Source organism: Lygodium microphyllum, chromosome 14 (genome assembly GCF_053477565.2).
Source record: "Lygodium microphyllum isolate KBCC chromosome 14, Lygodium_microphyllum_v1.1.10, whole genome shotgun sequence".
NCBI lineage: Eukaryota > Viridiplantae > Streptophyta > Polypodiopsida > Schizaeales > Lygodiaceae > Lygodium > Lygodium microphyllum.
This window is the reverse complement of record NC_141148.1, coordinates 30,261,591-30,279,702: the sequence shown is the minus strand read 5'-3', so window position 1 is coordinate 30,279,702 and position 18,112 is coordinate 30,261,591. Positions and strand designations below refer to the sequence as shown.

General features: G+C 40.9%; 1 protein-coding gene across 2 annotated transcripts in view; it reads left to right on the top strand.

The window, feature by feature from the left end:
- The first annotated feature begins 6,195 nt into the window (after positions 1 to 6,195).
- LOC148025446 (putative methyltransferase PMT23) overlaps positions 6,196 to 18,112 on the top strand; it is a 51,914-nt gene continuing 39,997 nt past the window's right edge. The window contains exons 1-3 of one of the 2 annotated variants that reach the window (XM_087692571.1): positions 6,196 to 6,403; positions 8,463 to 9,394; positions 9,650 to 9,799. In XM_087692571.1, coding sequence (XP_087548697.1) covers positions 8,474 to 9,394; positions 9,650 to 9,799 — 1,071 coding nt within the window. In that variant the 5' untranslated portion in view covers positions 6,196 to 6,403; positions 8,463 to 8,473. Of the gene's footprint in view, positions 6,404 to 6,426; positions 6,636 to 8,462; positions 9,395 to 9,649; positions 9,800 to 18,112 lie in introns of those variants that run through there. The other variant, XM_087692572.1, reaches the window with a different exon arrangement.

The following is an 18,112-nucleotide window of genomic DNA, read 5'->3' as shown; positions in this document are numbered from 1 at the left end:
TTCTAGTGAGATCATGGGACCTAGTGACATGCACAGGCTCTTGTCATGCTTTATGTACATAGTTGCTACTTAGTGGGATGATTTGACATTCCTCTTGGGATGGCACTTATCTTTGTCACACGGTGTTGTTAGTGATGTAAGCATCTTGGTTGGTTATGTATTGAGCTTTTGTTACATTGCTCAGTCCATTGTGCCTTTAGTTGGTCTCTTTTGTTACCTATGAGACCCACTCCATGCATGATGGTTATGCCTAGGATGTATCTCAGTCTGACACACTGATTCTTTGACAGTTCTCCATGGTGCGAGTGGCATATTCACTCACTGGTAATTAGAGCTATTCCCTGGCAATTGCAAATTGTCTTATATTAGTGATTCTCCATCTTTGGCATTGATTTCTTACTACTATACTTTATTTTCTGCATGTTGTAATTGCAGTTTACTACACTATTTATGTGAGTAGACACCTCCATTTGACAATTCTTTGCATTGAGTTTATGGATAGTTTGTTATTTGCTTAGTACCCCTTGTTTTCAGTTTGGTTTAACAATGGTTTTAGGGTTGTTTATAGTAATTATGATAGCCTGCTTTGACAGTTTGTGCACTTGTTTGCCTTCATTATGGCTAGTGGCACGAGTGATAGTGCTATCTTTAACATTGACAAAAACTACAACTACTAAAAGGCCCAAATTTGGCAAGTTTTAGTGTAGAAAATGTAAGTCATGCCTTTTAAACGTAAGGGTGTTAATCCCAAACCGATTGATGCAAAGGATTGGGCTGAATTAGATGAGCTATGTAAGTCCACAATTATATTGTCACTATGTAAGTAGGTATTCTATAATGTTGTCTTTGATGGGCAGTTTGCATGGGACTTATGGGAAAAGATTCACAATGCCTATGACCAACAGAGTCCTGCTTCTCAGATGTATTGGCTAAAGCAACTCATGGACCTTCGCATAAAGGAGGACACTTCTATGTCAACTCACTTAAATGAGTTTTATTCTATTATTGGTCATTTGTCTTCGCAAGGGATTGAATGCAAGGATACTCTACTCCCCTTATTCCTCTTAGTTACACTGCTTGAATCATGGGATACATTTCATACTGCTATGTGTGCCAACATGCCTACAAATGGGGTACAGTTGTAGGATATAGAGGCTATACTCTTGATTGAAGAGGTTAACAAAAGGAATATCGATGCTTCCCACACCTCTCATGCTTTGACAACTAGAGGCAATAATAGTAGGGGGCCAAGGGTAGTAATGCCTACCTTGAGAGAGACTCTTAACAGTCTCACTCTCAGTCATGTGGATAGTCTTATTGTAAGTCTTGTGGCCATCAATCCTCATTGACTTATCACTACTATGGGAAAGGAGAACATATTCGGTCGTAGTGTCATAAAATGTGTGAAGACAAGTGCAAGGGTAAAGTACATGACAACAATGATAATCACAACATTGCTCCTAGCAAGTCAAGTGTTAAGTTTGAAGAGATTAATGTTGTGCAAACTGATTTTGATGGTGATTTCATGATTGTAGCTTGTTCTCTTGATCCTTCATAGCTAATTGATGCTTTGTCAGGGTATACTTAGTATTGGCTGATAGATTTAGGAGCTTTCTTTTATGTGACACCTCACAAAGAGTGGTTTTACTCCTATCCCAGTATGACTAGATTTGTCCATTTGGGTAATGACTTGGCATTGCAGATAGTTGGCATTAGTGATGTCCAGTTGTAGTTTGGTTCCGATTTCATGTTTATAAGAGCCGTATCTCTACTGGCACTTTGGATGATGCAGGTTGTGTAGTTTCCTTTGGTGATTCCTCATGGAATATTACATGAATCTTGTCATTACACATGGTGCTAAGTCCAATACTCTCTACTCGTTGCTTGTATCTAGGTCAGTTGACTATATTTTGGCAATGGATGCAGTTTCACACGTCTTTGGTATCATTGCCCTTGGGCAAATGTCCTTGAAAGGAATGAAAATGCTTACCCGTTTGTTTTATCTTCCATCCCTTGACTATAAATGTTTTGAGTCATGTGATCATTGTTTATATGGCTAATAGACACAGAATATGCATAAAAAGTCTGGTATGACATGCAAGTCATTAGGTGGCATGGAGTATTTCATTACTTTCATTGATGACTATATATATAAGGTATGGGCATGTCCTATTAAGTAGAAATTGGAAGTCTTGGCTACATTTCAACGTTGGCTTACTTTGGTTGAGAATCAGTTTGGCTATTGACTAAAATGCCTAAGGTTAGATAATGGGTGTGAATATGCTCTAAAGCCTTTGTGAGCAACTTTGTGATGAGAGGGATATTAAGTGTCAGTTGACCGGTCTGTACAACCCACCCCAGAATGGTATGGTTGAGTGCATGAATAGGACGATTTAGGAGCGAGTTAACAGTATGCTTAGCTAGACAGGCTTACCACATCATTTTTGGGCTGAGGCAGTTATTATTACCATATACTTGATAAATCAATTCCCATACACTGCTCTTGACTATCAGGTTGCAAAGGAGGTATGGTTTGGAAAACCTCCCTCATATGCTCATTTACATGCCTTTGGTTTGTGAGGCTTTTTGCCATGTACCAAAGGACAAGCACAATAAGATGGATCTTAAGTCTAGGAAATGCATATTTCTTAGTTATGGGGATATAGATGAGATGGGCTATTGCCTGTGGGATCCACATGCTTGGAAGGTTATTCGTAGCCATGATGTTGTTTTCCATGACGAAAAAATGCATAAGCAGCCTGAGCATGCTATTGAGATACGTGTGGTGATATTTTAGGAGGAGCCTTCTGCTATTGTACAGCTAGCTACAGCTTGTCGAAAAAGTAGCACGTTGATGTCCAAGTGGCCTAGGTCCCTAAAGCTCCACAACCCAGCTTTGAGGCGATCTACTGGAGATAGATGACAACTTGCACAGTTTGAGCTCTCTATGGATTATGCTATGGTGATAGATGCATGTGAGTCTTTTACTTATGATGAGGCCATCCGCAAAGGTGATAGTCACTCTTGGGAGAGGGCCATGTAGTCACAATATGACTCACTACAAAAAAATCATATGTGGGATTTGGTTCCTTTTTCTAGTGGCAAGCGTGCTTTGCCATGCAAGTAGATGTAGAAGATAAAAAGTTACCCCTGGATGCCCCAAGCTAGGATACAAGGCCAGATTGGTTATTAAGGCCTTCAAGCAGGAATATGGTGTGGACTTTGATAAAGTCTTTTCTCCTATTGTGAAGATGGCTACCTTATGCTTGGTACTGGCTTTGGTTACTTAGCTTGACTTGGATCTTTATCAAATGGATGTTAAGACAGCTTTTCTTTATGGTGGGGACTTGCATGATGAGATTTATATGGAGTAACCTAAGGGCTTTGCAGACCTTGGCAAGAAACACTTAGTGTGCAGATTGCGAAAGAGTCTTTATGGTCTTAAGCAGACACCTAGAGAATGGTATTGTAACTTTGATACCTTTATGCATTCGTAGGGGTTTTTTTGAAGTGATATGGATCCGTGTTTATACAAAAGAAGGCTCGTGATGGCAGCCTTATGATTTTGATCCTTTATGTGGATGATATGTTGATTGCTGGGGGTGCTTGTGATGAATTGGATGCCTTGAAAGATTAGCTTAAGAAGATCTTTGAGATGAAGGACATGGGACAAGCCTCACATATTATTGGGATGCACATTACACCTGATTGCCTCAAGGGATCCTCTACTTATCATAGAAGGAATATATTTGAAAGGTCTTTGAGCGGTTTCATTTGTAGGAAGGTTAGTCGGGAAAATTATCTGTAAACTGATGAGCAAAAGGCTGAGATGGCCAAGATCCCTTATGCATCCGCATCGTGCAATTTAATGTATCTCCTCACTAGGGGCACATTCGCTTTTAAGCGAGAAGTTGTTGGGGGTAAAGGTGCATGTGTCTAGTTGCCCATATATTAGTTATACTTGACAGTACCCACATACCTGCACACCTGTACATTGCATGTGGTGGACACCCATCACTGTCACTTCGTTCTTTATTCTTTCAGTGACTTTTGAATAAGGAAAGGCCGGTCACACATTGTGTTCCCATATTGTGTGTGTCTCTCTCTTGCTCTTGCTCTTTCCACCATAGCTCTTGCTCCCACTCCGTGCTTCCACTTCAAGGCTCACTTCCTTCACTAGGGTATAGAAATGCATGACCTTATCTACTATTGAGACTAAGTATGTTGAAACCACTAAAGCTTATAAGGAGGTCCTATGGTTAGGCCATTTAGTGGGCCGACATTGGTATTACTATTACACCTACACTGCATTTGGATTCTATGAGTGCTATTTAGTTGGCTAAGAATTTGGTTTTCCATGTAAAGACAAAGCACATTGAGGTGTGCTATCACTTCATCGGGGAGGTGGTAGAGGATAAGTCTATTGACCTTGTCAAGATCACAACTAACGAGATTCATGTATATCTACTTACTAAAAGTCTCTCAATGGACATTTTGCCTTTCTTGGGAAGATGACGGGCATAGAATGAGATGACATTTGTTTCTCATCCTATTATACTTTAGGTATATTTATATATTGTCACTTTTTTTATTCTTTCCTCACTCAATACACATTCGCCTTTAATTGGGTGGTTCTTGGGAGTAGAGGCATTTGTGCTTATGCTACCTTGTATTTATTGCACACAGTGTGACTGCACACCTATAATTACAAGTGGTGGGTGCCCATCATTGTCACTTTATTCTTAATCTTTCAATGACTATTGAATAAGGGAAGGTCGATCACACATTGTGGACTATTGGAGTTTCCACATATGGTCTCTCTCTCTCTCTCTCTCTCTCTCTCTCTCTCTCTCTCTCCACCATAGCTCTTGCTTCTGCTTGTTTGCTTCCACTTGAGCTCTATCTTTCATTGGAGTCATTGCCATCTTATTTGGAGGCCTACTATATGTGAGTGCTTGCCCATTTGTTACTGCAATGTATCCCCTATGATCTAGAGCAATCATCCACCTTCTCAACGGCTTTCTTAGGAAGTTGACATTTGCGTATTGCTACTATTTCCCTTGGTGATCACTTCTTCATCCCCATTTACCTCAAAGGATTGCATTTTGCTCCCTTTACTACTATCCACTTCCATCTTGTGCCTTCTATGACATGCCCCTTGCTTAGAAGACTCCATCTCACTACCACCATAGTGCACACTCTAACAAGTGCCATTGTTCTTCATTAGCAAGTTGTGTAATCATCTTGAGCCTCTCCATCATCATCGAAATTTGTGTCTCACCCCTCCGCAATGGTCTTAGAGACATAAAGGCTTGAGGACCTTGTATCATCATTTGATTTCATTCATTGTGTTACTACATTCATTTACTAGGAGTGTTTATTGTACACTTTGATGTGTCCATTGCAAAACCTATCATTTCTTTACACCCCCTTTCCCCTTGAGATAACACATACACACATCTAGATGCCCACAATGGGGGTTGGTACACTCCAAATATAAGCTAAGAGAGTGAGAAAGATGAACACCAATATTTTTTCATATGTCCCCAAAAGATAGCCCACAAACTAAACGAATAGTTTGATCACACTAATACTCTCCTCCGAGGTGATCGAGGCACAAATGAGGAGGGCAAATGGAGTGTTCAAGTGGGTGAAATCCTAGATTTACGTGAAGAATGTAGGTGTCCAACCATGTAATACACCCAACAATGCTTGAATCCATTTCACATGTGATTTTGGACATAAACGGTTAACCCTAGAGACCATCACCTTTGGGACTATTAGAATTCTTTCAAAAAATGTTAAAGAACACAAAAACTTAAGGTCAAACATCACTAAGCCAAAGATAAATAGTATGAATTGTGGTTTGCCTTGGCAAGCCAAAAAATGTAGCAATTCATATTACGATAAAATCAAAATTTCAACAATTTCGTTTGATATTTTATATTATAGTTTTAGGTTTAGGGTGACTTGTAGTGCCTCGTTTAGGTAGACAAAACCCATGAGGTGCCCAGGGCTTGAATTGTAGTTTAGGTCTACGGTGCCTTGTAGCGCCTCGTCTAGGTAGACAAGCCTGAGGTACCCTAGGGCTTGAATCCAAGACCTCCCCCAAACAAGACACACGTTAAAAGGAAAAAAAAAATGGAGGTTATTTCTTGATTTCCTTAAAATGCGATATCTTCTTGTAAGGTTTGAGTGCACAATTGGCAAGCCCATGCTATGAAGTTTGAACGGTGCAAAGGATCACTGGCCTCAAAAAGATGGCGGACAAACTAGCGTCACCAAACAAACCGGTGCCACTTCCCATTAAAAGATGAAGATGGCGAACCAACTGTGCGCTCGAGCCCCTGCATTGTCACCAAAAGCGATGTCCTAACTCAATGCAGTAGCTCCCTTCCCCGAGGTACACATTATCCTTTCCTCTGCTTTCTTTTCTTCCTGTTTATTCAATCAGGCACATAGGGCCTCGATATACGCTCAGTCAATCAGCTACAGAACGTCTCCATGTCTGAAGATCCAGATCTGATCAAGTGGAGACAGAATTTAGGCTCCATGAACCAGACTGTCACAGTATCTTGCTATTCTGCATACTGCTTTTCATGATCAAATAGAAAGGCCCGATACACACCGATTTTGTAAGCAAAGTAAAAACATGAGTAGGAGTTTGAAGTTTTACACTCCATTGGCAACTTTCAGTTACTTCTCTGCATATGTGCTCTAGTTGAATCTAGACAGCCGAATCCACGCATCATTCTGTCTAGCATAGGTTAGCCTGCTTTAAAGGAGAAAATAAACTAATGTAGTATCTATTCTAAGCTATTTTTTATGTCTCCAGTAACTAGTAGGTATGCGAAGGACTTGTGGTAGCCGCTTGGATTAACAACATGCAATTTTACTCCAACATGTCATGAAGAATGTGTAATGCTATATTATGTCATGACATTGTTTGACTATAATCGGTCCTTTTTATACTTAAAATTGTCTTATAGACTGAAATTATAGCTGGCAATCCCATTTATGTGTGCGATAAGACAGGTAATTGATGGGTCGCTCTTTTCCTTAAGAAGGGTGACTGGCCATTTATGATATCGTTGATCCTTTTCTCTGTATGGTTGGTTGGGGCTAAATATCAAAGCTGTCCTTGTTTGTTTGGACGGTTGAGTTTTTGATAAGGGTGTCAAGTACAACAGTTGCGGTGGTGGTTTTGGATCAGAAAGATCTGGATACACAATGCAAGGGGCTTGAACTGGGACAAGTGGAAGTTAAAAGCCAAGTTCTACTTCATGATGTACTGCAGCTCACTGTTATTGTCCATAGCGTGAGTTTGGAACTGAATTTCTTGAATGTGAAAGTATGGCTGCAATGCATTCATCAAGACCTTCCACTTGATGCCCATATGTTGCATGGTCTATTCTTTCTTTCAATTTGGCACTTTGCAGACATCAAACGGCTACATTTAGCATGTCCTGTGCAGAAAAAGAGTGAATGTAGGGGGCAAAGTTTTTGGCATGGGAGCCCATCTGTAGGCTTTTTGGTTTTGTTGAAATCTGTTTGGAGGTCCTTCAAAACCAACATTCAAAGTTGCTTTGGAAGGTGTATCTTTCATGCCTTGCGGCTTGAATAACTTGATCATACTGGGAAGTAAGTTGAAATACTTAGCAGTCTGAGCTGCCATGCAGTTGAATCTGGTTTGTTGCAATGGCCAGCAGGCTACAACTTCGCTTCCATCTCTACCAGGCTGGCTAGATTAACAGATTGCACCCATGCTTTGCTATACTCTTCCACGATTGTATTCAGCCTCCTACTATCTTAGATTTCAGATTTCCTGCAGTTGTCATCAGGCCAGCCTTGTGCATGGTAGTTCAGCACCTACTCCTAGCCTTTTCCATGCTCTCTGGTGTATAGCGGACTTGCCAGCTCCACTGAATTTGCCTTTCTTTGTTGAGTTTGAGTTCCAAGATTTGGCTTGAGTGTTATCAAAGCCAAAGACACTAGAGTGGCCCTTTTTTGTTCTGATATCTCCCTTGGCATCAACATGGAGGACTTCAAAGAATGGAGCAGCAATGGCTGCCCCATGAAGAGAAAAACTGGGAGGTTAGGAGCAGTGGCCTGGATGGACATCTAGGCTACTCTTTCTGGAATTGTGATGAATACCAAAAGCTTTACAACTCTCCTGGCCTCCTATAGTGCCCCTTCTCAAGATGGCTCCAATGATGATTTGGGACCCATGGGGGGCCATCAAAACTGTTTGGTTAGTCTTGATGCTTTTGTGTGGTACATGCTTTAGAAATTCTACACCACCTTATGTGCTCAATTTTGTGCTCGACTGAGGTGCATGAATTCAAATTTCAGGGTCGAAATAACACAAGGAATAACTCTATATTGCTTTTCTAACTTGCATTCCTGAATGACGTTGCAGCATTTTCATAACTTGCTATTGGCTTGTAAATCTATTTGGACAGGTTATACCAACATGGCACCAGGGAGGTATCTCCGCCATGGTAAACACATGCCATCACGCTATGTTGCTGCTACCATTGTCACCTTTGTGGCATTATGTTTAATAGGTCTGTGGGTTTTAAGCTCTCCTGCTGAACAACAAATAGCAAGTGAAGCTGAACGAGTGCCCATTGACAGCACAAATACATCTGAAAAGAAAGGCACATCAGAAACTCAGGTCTTCGAAGAAAGCACTGGAAATGAACAACAGGACAATGGAGAAAAGCAGGACGAGAGTTCTCAGCAGAATGGAAAGCTGAGGGGAAAGGAGACTCAGAAATCTATTAATGAAGAGGAGGAGGAAAGAGAGTCATCAGAGATGGCCACAGAAACAGAGGAAAAAGGCATGTATACAGAGAAGGACCCACTGCAACAGGAAGAGCAAGAATCTTTTGAAAAAAGGCCAGAAACTATTACGAAGGGCGACAAGAGTGCACCTGAAGGAGAGGCCGAACTTGAAGAAAGTGGTGGAGCAGAGTCAGAAATTCAGGTTGAAAATAATGAGAAACAAAGCAACTGGACCACTCAAGCAAGTGAGTCCAAAGAAGAGAGAGAAGAGGTGGAGCAAGAAAATAAGCAGCAAACTGATGTTTTAAAGACAGATTTTGACAAACAGGTTGATGATGATGGCAAAATAGAGGAGACGTCTGAAGGTGTTGATGGTGAATCTGTTAAGAAGAAGGCAGATTTTTCCATGGCTTGGAAACTCTGTAACCTTGAGGGAGCAGCTGATTATGTGCCCTGCCTTGACAATAAAAAAGCAATAAAGGCACTCAAAAGTACTAAACATTTTGAGCATAGAGAACGACATTGTCCCAACCCTGCACCCACTTGTTTGGTGCCTCTTACTCAAGGCTACCGTATGCCTATTCGATGGCCTCAAAGCAGAAAGGAGGTATCACTGTCACGCCCCTCTGAACTTGGATATTTCTGTAGTAACAACACTGACCATTGAATCTAGAAACTAAATTTCATGAAAGCAGTCCTATTGATATAACTTGTACTTGATATCATGACAACAAACTAGTTTGAGTTAGTTACCTGTTATAATGTTGCTTTTTGGGATGCTCTTAATCTTCTTCTTGGAGGATCCTGTGCAACTGCCACATTTGGCACAATATGACTCCAGTCATTGCAATTTACTATGCAGATATATTACAGCAATGTACCGCATCCAGGCTTGGTATCATATAAAAAAGATCAGAATTGGGTGAAAAAATCAGGTGATCGACTCTTATTCCCGGGAGGCGGAACTCAGTTTGTACATGGTGCTCTTCACTATATAGATTATATCGAGCAGGTCTTTACACAATCTCCCTAATCCCTGAAATTTTTTATTTTGCTTTAAATGTGATGAGAAATATATCAAAATGATACAGAAGAGTATCTCTCAAAACCATGAGAAGTGAACTCAGCCACTGATCTTGCATTATTTTGTTAATAGGTTAGTCACTATCAACAAAAAGTTCGCATCAATGGAGGTTATGCAGTAGATTGTAGACTAAATAGCTGGTTCAAATTTGCAATTATCCATGCAAAATTGCCAACATGATGCTCAAGATAGGGTCTGAGGAGAATGTATATCCTACAATGTGTTGAGCCACCGAGAAATTGCCACTTAATTATCCATATTTTTCGGGCTCTTAAAACAGTCCCAAAAGGAATTAAATCAATTATTTTGAGAATCTAGTGCAATACTTACTTCTTACGGTATTGATATGGAGTTCCTTGACCAACACAATGGCGATGGCATGGAGAGAACACTGGATTCAGATGTGGAATCTCAGGCTGAGGATTTTGCTCTTGTCCTCCTCAATAGGAGAGGAATGACATGTTTCTTAAGCTAATAGTCTAATGAGTGAATATATTCATGCAAATGAAGGGAAGGCGACTAGTTTACCGGATGAAGAACATGCAGTGGAAGTTTTGGGGTCAGGCATTGTGTTTACCAGATGAAGAACATGCAGTGGAAGTTCTGGGGACAGGTATTGTGTTGCAACAAGTTGCAGCCTGCCATGAGAGGATTTCCATCATCTATTTCTCAGGTTGGACTCCCCTCATTTCCCGTATTTGGGCGTGGCTTGAGGCATTGCTTTTGTGTCATGATTTGCATAAGGATGTTGATAATGGATAGGTGCAAGCCCCTCTTGGGTGGACAGTAACTTCATGTTGTTCCATGGTGGCCCATGGAAGAATTCCAAAATGTTTTTGAGGCAAGCTTGTCCCATTTGGGTGGAAGGGGTAAACATCCCTTTGCATCTTTGGTGGTTTCTTCCTCTAGTCTTGGACTTGTCAGGGCAACAAGCGAAGCCTTTGATGTCTCCATGGAGATGAGGTAAGCCTCATGTCCAATGGTACAATGACATGTGGTGTCTGATATTGAAAGATGAATGTTGTTAAGGGCAACGGTGATGCAGCAGAAGAAGTGGATGGGATGGGCGGATTTTGAAAGTGTGATTTGAATGATAATGAAGATGCATTAAATTGATTTTGACTAATAGATGGAAATTGAAATGATGATGATGATGCGGAATGCATGGAAGAAGAAACACTATACTCATTTTGACTTTGAGAAGCAAAATGGAAAGAAGGAAAGGAAGAAGAAGAGTTATCAATCTTTTTCTTATAGTCACCCCTTGTATTAATAGGATCTTCAATGGGAGTTTTACCATGATCAACATATCACACTGTACCTTCATCTTGATCACTACCATAATGTTGCAAAGGCGGTGAAGTAAAAGAAGTAGAAAGAACTAAAGTAGAAACTTGTGTACCTTGCATCAAAGTAGGAGAGATAGGCTGAAAGTAAGGAACATACTTTGGATCTCTTTCTCCAAGACGGGGGCCCATTTCTAATGGAGGTCTCGATGGCCTTGCAACATCATCAGATTTATGTGCAACATTTGACGAGAAAGAATCAATTATATCTTCTTGCACAACTTTTGTTTAAAGCCTTGTCTTCTAAGCTCTTTAGACTTCTTGACTTTGTGAGCTATGATTAGCTGCAACTTCCCATCTATGATAGGATAGCGATGTGTGCCTTCAAAGTGGTCAGAAAGATCTTTGGCTATGTTGGAACCTTGTGGAGTTGGTAGTGGATGCCACTTCTACTTAGTTCTTGGCATAAGCTTCTTTGGGGACCAAGTAGGTGTGGAAGTGTTCAATGTCATCTTCCCTTTTGTAGTTCTTGCTTTTGAGATGAGCTTTTCAGTTCTTTAGTGAGTATTTAGCTTTGATACCATGTAAATAGATGCTCTACCATAGAAAACACAACATAATTTTACAATGAACGCACAAATTGATAAAGAAGCATAGTTAGGGTTAGGGTAGCGCAGAGACAATGAATATAGTGAATAATAATGAATGTATATTGAGTAGAATACAATGCTCAATGCAACAAACACACTATGCAATGAAGGATATTGACCCCCGAATTCCTGTCTTGAGGATCGAGGTGGAGAGTATGAGCTAGAGAGTGTGTTGTACTCTGATGGATCTCGAAATGCAGCAAGGCGGCCTCCGAATGTGTCTGGCAGCAGCAAACACAACATTAGGATGTTGGATTAATGTTAGACGAAGGCTGGAAATTGGAAACACAACGAGAAGATGACGTGGGAGTTGGCAATGCACAAGATCAGTAAAGTGTAGCTCCTAGAGATCACGAATGGGGTGGGAAGTATCAATTTACACAAGACGCAGCTCTCCATTGTGTTGCCAGTGCAGACTGTGGCAAAGCAGGCTGAAACGCAAAGTTTGGGGTAGTACGCATCCGTAAACATAGATTTTTGATGATGGTAGGAGCCGCCTAGATGACCAACAATAGAGAGATGGCTGAAAATAGTCCGAATCTGCGATGGATGGCTGAGAAATAGGTGCGTGATGGCAGAAGGCAATGGGTGGATAAGTTTGACTGAGATATCCTTCGTGTATGGGATGTGGATAGCAAAGCTCTAGCACCTTCAAGTTGCAAAAACGAGATTGATGCTAGATGGAGGGTAGCATGCCTATTTATAGAAAGTTTGGGTCCTCCCAATCAAGTTTTATGCTTATGGGACACACACACTGTCTAGGAACACATTTTTTAAAAAGTAATAAAGTTTAATTCACTAATTAATTATGTTTTGGGGTTGTTTTAACGAAGCTAATGTGTTTTTAGTTTAACAACCACTTGGAAAAACTTGCCCATGCAAGTGGGAAAAATGATGTGGGAGGCTGAGGGTCATTCCAGCCTTGAGAGAGAGAGAGAGAGAGAGAGAGAGAGAGAGAGAGAGAGAGGAGCTGCCATTGCTAGTGCAACATTAACAGGCCATTTTCAACAGGCAAGAGACCCTCCAAGATTTGGTGATTTGAAAAGTAGAGCTTGAGTGGAAGTACACAAGTGGAACCAAGAGCAAAGCAAGAGTTATAGTGGATAGAACAAGAGAGCAAGAGAGAGAGACACATCGTATGTGGGAACTCTAATAGTTATAATGTGAGTTAGAAACTAGGTGGGGTCCCTTGTACCTCCCCTTCCTGGGAGATCATCCATCTTGGTATTGTTCATGCCATTGCGTGCTTAACTCGAAGTTTCCCATAATTGGACTAGCCATCTAGCCCCCAAAACCTTAAGGTAATGGATGACCTTTGGTCTATCCAATTATGGAAATCTTCCTCCATTTGGCCTAGGATTCAAACCTAGTCTCAACTCAACACCGTTGCACCAATAATGAGCTAGTTTTCTCTAGCAACTGTGGATTGCATTTTCAACACTCCCCTCCTCGAGCCACACCTTGGTTGAGGTCCTAGTGCCACCCAAGCTCAATAACTTGAGCTCTGATACCAAGTTAGAAACAGGGTGGGGTCCCTTGTGCCTCCCCTTCTCGAAAGATCACCCATTGTGGTATTGTTCACGCCATTGCACGCTTAACCAGAAGTTTCCCATAATTGGACTAGCCATCTAGCTTCCAAAACCTTAGGGTGTTGGATGACCACCGGTCTATCCAATTATGGAAATCTTCCTCCATTTGGCCTAGGATTCAAACCTAGTCTCAACTCATTGTTGCTACATTGATAGTGAGTTAGTTTTCTCTAGCAATTGTGGATTGCATTTCCAACAATGTGTGACTGGCCTTCCCTTATTCAAATGTCATTGAAAGAATAAATAATGAAGTGATAGTGATGCGTGCCCGCCACTTGCAATGTATATGTGTGCGGGTATTGTGAGTGTAATGGATATACAGGCGGTTAGGCACAGGTGTCTTTAGGCCGACATCTATCTCTAGTAGACCGCCGCAAAATAGGTTGTGGGGCATATACCTCTTATCCAACATCATGGTCCTGGGCCACTGGAGCATCAACTGTTGCAGGTTGTCTAATTGGCTGTACAATAATAGGAGGCTCCTAAAAAATCACCTTGTATACCTCAATGATCTGCTTGGGGTGCTTATGTATTTTCTTCTCATGGAAAACAACATCATGGCTACGGATGATCTTCTGAGCCTGTGGATCCTATAGGTGATAGCCCATCTTACTTTCGTCCCCATAACCAAGAAATGTGCATTTCATGGACTTAGGATCTAGTTTATTACTCTTGTTCTTGGGAACATGGTAGAAAGCCTCATAACCAAAGATACGCAAATGAGCATATGATGGAGGTTTTCTAGACCATACCTCCTTTGCAATCTAATAGTTAAGAGCAATGCTTGGGGATTGATTAATCAAATGTATGGCAGTGGTAACTGCCTTAACTCAGAATGGTATGGTTGAGCTCTTGAATCGTCCTATTCATGTGCTCAACCATACCATTCTGGGGTGGGGTATACGGTTGGTCAACTAATGCTTCATACACCTCTCATCACAAAATAGCTCAAAGTCTTTAGTGACATACTCGCCCCCATTGTTAGATCGTAGGTATTTCAGTCTATACCTAGACAAGTTCTCAACAAAAGTGAGCCAATGTTGAAAGATAGCTAAGACTTCCAATTTTTGCTTTATGTGGTATGCCCAGGTCTTATACGAGCTTTCATAAATGAAAGCAATGAAATACTTCGCATCACCTAATGATTTGCAGGGCATAGGTCCACAACATCAGAATGAGCAAGAGCTAGAGGCTCACCCACGTATGTAATGCTAGACTTTTTATGCGAGTTACGAGTCTGCATGCCATAAAGACAATGACCACAAGAATCAAAACACTTATAGTCAAGGGATAGAAGATACTGCAAACGGGTAAGCATTTTCATTCCCTTTAATGACATGTGTCCAAGGCGACCATGCCATAACAATACATGTGGTACGGCAACCACTGCCAAAACATGGTCAATAGACCCAAATACAAAAAAGGAGTAAATAGTGCCAGACTTAGCACAAGATTCCTACAGGTAAGCTTCCACAAGGAATCACCAAAAGATACAACATAATCTGTATCGTCCAAGTGTCTAGCTGAAAGCAGGCTTTGGGTCAAAGCTGGAACATGGCATATATCATGTAAAGTAAACATACCGTGTGAATGAAACTGTAGGTGAATATCTCCAATACCAACAATATCCAAGGCCTAGTCACTATCCAATCTGACAAATCTTGTCATGTTACGATAAGAGTGGAACCTCTCTCGATGAGGGGTGACATGAAATGAAGCCCTTGAATCAAGTAGCTAACATTGAGGATAGGTAGACGAAGTATTAGTTAATTGCGAAGCATCAAGAGAAGAAGCTACAAGTATGTAGTCATCATCTGAATTGGTCTGTACGACATTAATCTCTTTAGTCTTGACACTAGACTTGTTAGGGATAATGTTGTAATCATTATTCTTTTCTAGCACTTTATTCTTTCCCTTTTCTTTGTGCTTGTCATCATGCATTTTATGGTAATGTGGTTGAATATGACCTTGCTTCCCACAATAGTGACAAGTTAATGCGGACTTATGGTTGTAGGATTTACTGTGAGACCATCCATGTGATTGAGAACGAGAATTCTAAGAGTCTCTCACACAGTGGTCTTTACTGCTCCTACTGTTATTGTCTTTGACTATCAAAGCATGAGAGGTGCGGGAAGCATCAACATTCTTTCTATTAATCTCTTCATTCAAGAGTGCACCCTCTACATTCTACAATTTCAGCCCATCAGTAGGCATATTTGTACACATAGCAGTACGGAATGTGTCCATGACTTAGGCAATGTGACGAGCAAGAACAAGGGAGGAAGGATGTCCTTAAATTCAATTCCTTGCAAAGATAAGTGGCTGAAAATAGAATGAAACTCATTTAAGTGGGCGGACATGGAAGTCCTCTTCTTTATATGAAGGTCCATGAGTTACTTCAGCCAATACATTTGAGAGGTAGGGCTTTGCTACTGTAGATGACAGCAAAAGAGCCCCAAAATTAGAGCCAAATCAAGGGTTGAGCAAGAGAAAGTACCAAAAGGATGAGTTGTCCACTAACTGTAATTAAGTGATTGTCAAATCCAAGTGGTTGTCCTCAGATAGAATGCATAAATCTGAAATGATAGGCTGTTGTAGTAAACTACAGCACTATGCCAACAATAGATATGAGCAACCAAGAAAGAAAGCCCAGGAAGAACTGGCATTGAAGGTTGTCACAACTGCATTGTGTCAGTAACCATACATGCAGTAGGCATAGACATCATGCACATAGGAGGTCTCAAGGTAAAGAGAGGAGAGTTGCAAAATGCATAACTTACTGAGCAAAGCTCAATACATAACCTAGAAGCATATAAATATCACTGACAACACATTGACAAACATAAGTGCTAGGTTCAAAGCAAGTGATCAAATCAGCCCACTGTAGGGTAATTGTATCCAATACATATTAAGAGAGTATGTACATGAAGTAAGCGTGTCACGGTCTCGGTGAAAGTAAGCTCAAGCTTAACTGCATAAATCCAAAGCTTTATGTAACATCCAAAGTAGTGCAAGTAACTTTCTCTGGAACAAAATCGAATACCAAATGAGCAATGCAAGCTCAAAACATCAAGTACATGACATCCGAGTATCCAAGGTGCATGAAGCATAAGTCGGGAGTATAAAACCCAAAAGTATGCCATAGTATATCAGGAAGTATACATAACAACCGACGTAGCGGTAGATCCATTGAGTATCTTGTAAAGCATCGATGAGCATTAGGCATAAGCTTTTCATTGATAAAATACTTGTTATTTTGTTATTATAGCATTGAAATGAAAGTGAAATTTGAGCTATTTCAAGCTCAAATCAGTCCCAAAAGCATAACCATACCATTCGGACATCAAAATAGCATCCCGAAGCATCAAACATGCATTATGAAATTTCAAACTAGAATTGTTCTGTTCTGTGTGAAACAGGGAACAGAAAACTAAATAAAATCAACTCTATGAGTGCTCAAACCTGTAGCTCTTGTCACGCTCATTGTTTCTAGCTATAGAACACTTGAATTCGATATCGTATGCGAAAGTTATGGCCAAAATACGATAGTGCTGTCAAGTTGCCATAGTTGTCTACGACTTCTAGAGCATGCTTTGTATCCACTCAAAATGGATAGAATGGTTGTTCCTCTGCTCAATAAGCACTTAACAAGGCTTAGCTAAGCCCTAGGAAGCTCCCCCACAAGACGAGAGTAAGCTGGAATAAGTAGGGAGAAGGGAAGACTTGATTTTTTCCATTTTGTCATGATGGAAGTTTGAATTCTCCCTCTCCTCAGCATTCTCTCTCATCCTCCAACCTATTCTTATCCTTCCTTAGCAATTTCTAGTAGATTCAACCATTGGAGGTGGGGATTTTGGTGAATCTCTTTTGTAAACTCGGATTTATAGTAGAAATTAGGGTTTGACAGCCACCTCGGGAAGCACACTAAAAAATTGAAGGCCTAGAGACTCGAATTTCAGTCATTGAAATTGCGGCAATTTTAGGAGATTCAAGTGGACATTGAGCCAACAAACATTTGGGGCTAAATTTGTCACCCAAGGAGCATAATTGAAGGCCAATCTTCTGCAAACTAACGGATAAATTGGTTTGAAGGCTGGTAGGTCATTTATGACAGCAAGAGGCACTTGGATTAGTGGAGGACATTAAGGAATCTCGGTGTACTTCATCCATTTGCAATAAAAGATAAAGAAATATCACAAGGGGTGCCAGCTTTGGGGCCAATAGGCTGTCCATTGTCCAAGATTAAGTGGTAATTGTGCATTTCGGTTTATGTGCTTTAATTGCTTCCGGTAAATATTGATCAATTAGGTTATCACCAACTTCTTTTAGGAGAAAGGTTGTTTTAGTAACCACTAGTTAGAGCAGGCAAGCAGCAAAATGCAGCTTGTAGGAGTGTGTCTTGGGTTGATAGAGACCTCTAGGAGCAGGGTGGCAGTAGTATGACCAGACTTGCAACAAAACACAGCTGTATCAGCATTCAGCTTGATCAATGAGGTAGTTAGAAGAGCAGATCAAATGTTGAATACTGTTGTGAAGTCTGTCCAGGTTCAGGAAAAGATGCAGCAGCCTTGGCTTGGCAGAAAAAGCTGAAAATGTCGGAAAAATAGGTTGCAGTGATGGCGTAGCAGACGCCAGTATACTTCCTGTAAATGCAGCTGTGTGGAGCCTTCAGAGAGCAGGATAGCAGCAATAGACTGGTCACTTGGGGTTGGAGAA